The sequence below is a fragment of the Etheostoma spectabile genome, unplaced genomic scaffold (genome assembly GCF_008692095.1).
Source record: "Etheostoma spectabile isolate EspeVRDwgs_2016 unplaced genomic scaffold, UIUC_Espe_1.0 scaffold00004778, whole genome shotgun sequence".
Lineage (NCBI taxonomy): Eukaryota > Metazoa > Chordata > Actinopteri > Perciformes > Percidae > Etheostoma > Etheostoma spectabile.
The window spans coordinates 5,963-12,919 of NW_022603190.1; the positions used below are offsets into that span (position 1 = coordinate 5,963).

The window sequence follows — 6,957 nt, forward strand, 5'->3', positions numbered from 1 at the left end:
CTGCTACGTCCTGCAACGTCCTGCTACGTCCTGCTACGTCCTGCTACGTCCTGCTGTGCCTTGTAATGCCCACAGCGTCCTGCTATGCCATGAACTACTACAAAGAACTACTACAAACTACTACTTTTTCTATTTTTGTTATTGCCACTCTTCATTAACCCCAACCGGCCCGTCAGACACCGCCTACCAAGAGCCTGGGTCTGACCGAGGTTTCTGCCTAAAAGGAGGTTTTTCCTCTCCACTGTGGCCCTGTTGCTGCTCTGGAGGAAACTACTAGAACTGTTGGGTCCTTGTAAATTCTGGAGTGTGGTCTAGACTTCCTCTATCTGTAAAGTGTCTCGAGATAACACTTGTTATGAATTGATACTATAAATAAAATTGAATTGAAATTGCATTCCACAATTCCTCTGCATTACTGGGCTTGGCCTCAGAAACAGCATTTCTGATGTCACCCCCCACAAGGGTTCTCTTGGACTAAATCCTAGGGATTGGGTAGGCCACTCCATAACATCAATCTGGTTCATCTGGAACCAAGACTTTGCTACTTACTGGTGTGTTTTGGGTCCTTGTCTTGTTGAAAGATCCATTTCAAAAGGCCTTTTCTTCCTCAGCACAAGGCAACATGACCTCTTCAAGTATTCTGATGTATTGAAACTGATCCATGATCCCTGGTATGTGATAAATAGGCCCAACACCACAGTATGAGAAACATCCCCCTATCACCGTGCTTTACTGTCTTCACAGTGTATTTTGGTTTGCAGATTCTCCGACCAATCTCCCGCCCCATGGTCCCCTCACTTGCAAAGAAGACCCCAAGGTATTTAAACTCCTTCACTTGGGGTAAGGACTCACTCCCTACCTGAAAAAGGCACTCCATTGGTTTCCTGCTGAGAACCATGGCCTCAGATTTAGAAGTGCTGATCCTCATTCCAGCCGCTTCACACTCGGCTGCGAACCAAAGGTCACAGGCCAATGATGCCATTAAGACCACATCATCTGCAAAAAGCGGTGATGAGATCCTGAGCCCACCGAATTGTAGCAGTCTCCAACCTGTTAACGTAGGTCATCCAGTTTGTTCTTTAGAGATTGTGGGTTGCAGAGAAGCACGGGGGGTAGCGGTAGCTTGGTGGCTCCTTGGATGCGCTGTCTGAGACCGCCTCTCCTACCCCGCTTCCTGACCTTCCTGCCTCGACGGAGGCCCGGTCCATGATGTTGTCGTAACTCCCCAGGCACATCGTGGAGCAGGTCAGGCGACGGTAGCACTCCGCTGTCCCACGGTCCGAGCAGCTCAAACCGACTGTCCATTAGAAAGCTGCTGTTGCTGATAGACCCGTCAGCGGAGCTCCCAATGACTTGGTCAAACATAATTTGCTATGCTAGTGACTATATATATATATATATATATATATATATATATATATATATATAGTCGAAGTCTAATTTAGGCTCATCACCTCTTTGTCTCGTTAATGTGTTGTAAAATAAAGTGAGAACAATATTTATAAATGTTGATATAAAAAACATAGTTTAGTATTAGCGTAGTTACACATTATTATAACCTATTGTCACATTTATTATTTCCACTTCCTATATATATTGAAATGAAGGGCGTGGCATCTCCCAGCCTCTGAGCAAACACAGCAAACAGCCTCTGATTTAGAGTATACTTTAATTAAAAAGTTCAACATACAGGAAATTGAAAAGAGCGTCATCAGCAATCGCACGTCGCAATAAAAAATTCAAGAACTGATCGAAATCTTACTGAAATAAAAAAGTTTCACATTTTACACAATCAATAAAAAGCAGGGGGCGGGGCCAGGGCTAAACACTCGGGCTAATCTGGGGGCGGGGCTAATGTCAGCAGGTATACCAGGGGTGGGACTAATGCCAGCAGGTATACAGGGGGCGGGGCTAATGTCAGCAGGTATGTAGGGGGCGGGGCTAATGTCCGAATGTATGCAGGAGTGGGGCTAATGTCAGTAGGTACACAGTGTGCGGGATTAGTGTCAGCAGGTATGCAGTGGGCGGGGCTAATGTCAGCAGGTATGCAGGTATTACAGATACTATTTACAGATTCATCTTCAGTATTTTTCTCTTTAAACTTTAAAGTTTTGTTTCAGTCGTCAGGATGAAACAAACACATTTTAACATTCACTTTTAAGTTTTTACATTTTGAGTTTCATATTTGATTTAAAACACCAGTAAACTGATCTGAGGTCAGTGAATCCGAAAAACATTTGAACTACTAAATTGCAGAAAATCTTCATAAGAACAAGTTTAAATTCATTATTTTGAGCTCAAACATGGAATAAAGTTATGAATGTTTATTAATGTTGATGGGTCAGTCTAATATCTGATCTGTGATTGGTTCATCGGTCACTAGCACCTGTCCTCCATCTTGTATAAACAGCAGATCTGTCATCTGATTGGCTGAGACATCTGAAGAGTTGAACTATCCAATAGAAATCCTTTCCATATTTAGTAAAATGGGTCAGGTAGTAAACGGGGAGAGAATAATTTTTACATCCTATTAGAGTTGAGCCATGAATTACATTAAAATTAGTTTAGTGTGAAATCGCTCTTCTCGCACAATGTACGCCACCTACATTAGCACTAGCTACTACGTGTGAGCTAGCCACCTAGCTCTAGCATAGCACTAGCTACTACGTGTGAGCTAACCACCTCGCTCTAGCATAGCACTAGCTACTACGTGTGAGCTAGCTAGCTGGCTCTAGAATAGCAATAGCTAGTACGTGTAACCTAGCTACTGGCGCTAGCATAGCACTAGCTAGTACAGTACCTAGTACTGATTGGAGAACAGCACTAGATTCTCCAGTCAGTACCAGGTTCTCCAGTCAGTACCAGGTTCTCCAGTCAGTACCAGGTTCTCCAGTCAGTAACAAGTTCTCCACTCAGTAGTAGGTTTTCCAGTCCATGATCAAGACACTGGCTCAGATCTGGAGTTGATCCCCGAGCGCTGTAATTGGCTGCCCACTTCTCTCTTGAGGGAGGGGTTAAAAACAGAGAATGATTTTCGCAACATGTATGTGACAATTAAGCACTTTTACCTTTAAAGTGACACGTTATTCACCTGAAAAATCAATTTTTAAACTGACAAACATCATCTGTGTAATTCATGGCTCAATTCAAACAGGATCTAACGATTGTCTGTCTCTCCCCGTTCATAAAGTCCCACGCTGGACCCAGGAAGGGACAGGACTTCCCCACTCAATGGATCTGCTACAGGGGAATGTTCAATATCTAAGCAGGCGGCACCGTGTTGCTATGGTTTCCTGGTTGAACGACAAGTTTCCTCCAACAGTGTGAAATGTGTGCAACGGGCTTTGACTTCTGTTTTTTTCTGTTTGCCGGGCGTGTCTCTGGTTTATTGGCTGTGTCCCAGGTGATAGCCAATCAGCAGAGACGTGTCTGTAAACTCGTGGTAATTAAAAGGCAGAGCGCACACAGCAGGATGTTCAACGCACCCCCGTTTCAGTTTAAATAAACGTGTTGCTACGTGTGTCGGGGCTGAACATGCCCAGGACTTCCTCACAGCTCTTTCCGTTACATCACTTCCTGTGGCGAGACGTCCTCACTGGTGGATTACTGTGCTAGACTAGCCGACTACTCTGCACAAAGCCTACAAGATACAGAGAGAGAGACAGGTAGAGAGAGAGACAGGTAGAAAGAGACACAGAGAGATAGGTAGAAAGAGAGGGAGAGAGACAGGTAGAAAGAGATGGAGAGAGACAGAGAGAGACAGGCAGAAAGAGAGGGAGAGAGACAGAGACACAGGTACAGAGAGAGACAGGTAGAAAGAGACAGAGAGAGATAGGTAGAAAGAGAGGGAGAGAGACAGGTAGAAAGAGATGGAGAGAGACAGAGAGAGACAGGCAGAAAGAGAGGGAGAGAGACAGAGACAGGTAGAGAGTGAGACAGGTAGATATGTTAGAGCTGGTGGGCAGAATGACACTTCACTGAAACTAGGCCTCAGATTATTCTGCTGGAACTGAATTATATTCATAAGAATAATGAATAATGTCTAATAGAAATAGGAAAAAGACAAATGACAGTTCAAAGTTGTAAAGATTACATTTTGTCTGTTGAAACTGAACTGAAGCTCCGCCAATGTTTTATGAGTTTTTATCAGATACCTATTATGCATATTTACCTTCTATTCACCGTAAACTGAACGTCGTTCAGACACGTAATACGTTACCTTGGATTGAAAAACTGAGATGGACATTTTTTACTTTTAACACTTCATAGACCAAACAAATAATCAAATAATTGAGAACACAATCAATTATTTTGTCCTTTGTCGTGTTTACGTGAAAGGCGTCCGTAAATCAAATTAATTATTGTTATTACAGCCGACAGCCAATTAGCACGTATGTATAAAATGGGAATGTGATATAATATGCTATGAACACCCCCCCATGTCATCTGTCTGGGGGCCGAGGAACCAAGTGTAAATTGTAATTTATAAAGTATACATTAATTATCATTATTAAGTGTCCGCTTGCTGATTGGTGAACGTTAGCCAACGTGACTTCATGGGTCGACCAATAGAGAGAGAGAGAGAGACAGAGAGAGAGAGAGAGAGACGAGAGAGAGAGACAGAGAGAGAGAGAGACAGAGAGAGGGAGAGAGAGAGAGAGAGAGAGGAGATAGACAGAAGACAGAGAGAGAGAGAGAGAGAGAGAGAGAGAGAGAGAGAGAGAGAGAGAGAGAGAGAGTGAGAGAGAGAGAGGAGAGAGAGGTGAGAGACAGAGAGAGAGAGAGAGAGAGAGAGAGAGAGTGAGAGAGAGAGAGAGAGAGAGAGAGAGAGAGAGAGAGAGAGAGAGAGAGAGAGAGAGAGAGAGAGAGTGAGAGACAGAGAGAGAGAGAGAGAGAGAGAGAGAGCCCTTTCCTACGCTGTGACCCGAGCGTGGGAAAGGAACACGAAGCTGTTACAGTCACTAAGTCAGAGTCTAGGTCTCTATTTGAAGTTTGAACTTTAATATTTGATTTTGTAAGTTGTTTATGTTGAGATGTGTACCTCCAGTAGTACTGTTCTGTATCTCGCTGTGTGCCGTCCGGAACATAATGTGGAAAAATAGATCGAAAGTGTTTTTTGTGTTGATTAATCAGATGAGATGAAGATGAGAAGAGCCTTCTGCTTTCCTTACTTCCTTTTCCTTCTCATGCACTAATTCCCTTCAACAGAACAGCCAATCAGACGGCTTCCTCCGACGAGTAGCAGAAACTATGGCGACGAACGCTCACCACGATCTTGTCAACAGACAGGCAGACATATATGTTTCCATAGCAACCAACGTGTTGACATTCAGAGGTCGATGGTCATAGAGGTCATGTAGAGGTCACTTTAAGGTCATTACAGGCCTGACTGAGGTTATTATGAAGGTCAAATGTAGGTCATAGCACCTTTGGCGCTGGCGTCTAGGAAGACTTTGATGTAGGAGGTAGGGACGTATCCCTCCTCCTCCAGGTTCCTCCGAACTCTGGTCCAACCGTCTCCTTTATCCTCTTCCACCACAGAAAGTAGTTCCCCCTCTACCATCGACAGCGTTCCTTCGTTCTGACCTAAAGACACAAGAAACAACAGATAAAATCTGTTTAGATAGAAAACAACATGTTAAAACCAAAGAGAGTAAAACTTTTATAACAATGATATGTCTATAACAGTGTAGCTTATAACGGGACGAGGGTTGCTTACTCAGGAATCCCCCAGAACAATCAACTCAGTAAACTCAGTCTCCCTGCTAAACGCACCTGGAGGACTTCCTCCACCTGTCAGCTGGACCCTCTTCCAACAAGCTAGGTTAAGAGCTGCCTGCCAGGTACTGCTCCGATGATTACATCAATACTGAACACCTCTCTTCTCTCTGCCACTGTACCACCATTGTTTTATATTGCTATTGTCTAACCAATACTGAAAAAAACCAAATTGGATTCTGCCAAACTCAAGAACTACAGGCCTATCTCCGACTCACCTTTTCACTCCAAGTCTCTTGAGCAGATAGTGCCAACTCAACCCAGAATCACCTGGAGGACAATGATCTCATCAAACCATTCCAGTCTGGATTTTGTTCTATACACAGTACTGAAACAGCCATGGTTAAAATGACTAATGACCTCCTCTGTGCAGCTGATGATGGACTATTCTCCGTGATCTCAGTGCAGCCTTTGATACCATCTCTCACCATCTTCTCCTGGAACGTTTAGCCAATATTGGAGTGCGGGGCAGTGTTCACCAGTGGTTCACCTCCTATCTCTCTGGATTACACCGTACCTACAAATGCTGAGTTGCAAGTTTGAGAGTAGTGCTGTGACAAGATTCCACTTGGCACTATCTTCAGGCAACATGGTGTTTGATTCCACTGCTATGCTGATGACACCCAGCTCTACTTATCTACAAAACCCTCTGCCAGTCATCCATAAGCTGTAATCACTGCCTTCCTCAATGATATAAACTTGTGGATGACATAAAACTACCTGAAGCCGAATAACAGTAAGACTGAGGTGCTAGTGGTTGGCTCAAAGTCAGCTCTTGCTGAGATGGGACCTTTCTGCACCGCCTCCACCTCATCCAGAGTTCTGCAGCGAGGATTATAACATCTGCACCAAGGGAGAGAGGGCTTATTCCTCCTCAACAGGTCTGTAGCATGTCCCTAGGGTGACCATCCGCACCCTGGGGAGAGGGCTTACAGCTACACCACCCCCCAAGCCGTGGAATTCACTGCCAGACCACATCAGACAATGTGATTCAACTACTGAAAACCGACTTAACATCTCTCTTCAAGATGGATTCATTATTATTATTATTATTATTATTATTATTATTATTATTACCTTGGAACGGGTAGAGGGACTTGCAGGTGCCGATACTCGGTAACGGTTCATCATCATCAAAGTCGGTCAAACTCTGAAACTACGAGACTTAAAGTGAAGCTC

The 6,957-nt window shown here is 44.1% G+C and overlaps 1 protein-coding gene across 1 annotated transcript; it reads right to left on the reverse strand.

Annotated features, from left to right (window-relative positions):
- Positions 1–1,650: 1,650 nt before the first annotated feature.
- Positions 1,651–6,920, reverse strand: LOC116677293 (formin-binding protein 1; the record flags this gene model as incomplete). The annotated part of the gene is given in 3 exon segments (XM_032507869.1): positions 1,651–3,640; positions 5,428–5,586; positions 6,856–6,920. Coding segments are annotated over 3 exon segments (253 nt in total), but the record flags the coding sequence as incomplete, so codon positions are not given.
- Positions 6,921–6,957: the final 37 nt, after the last annotated feature.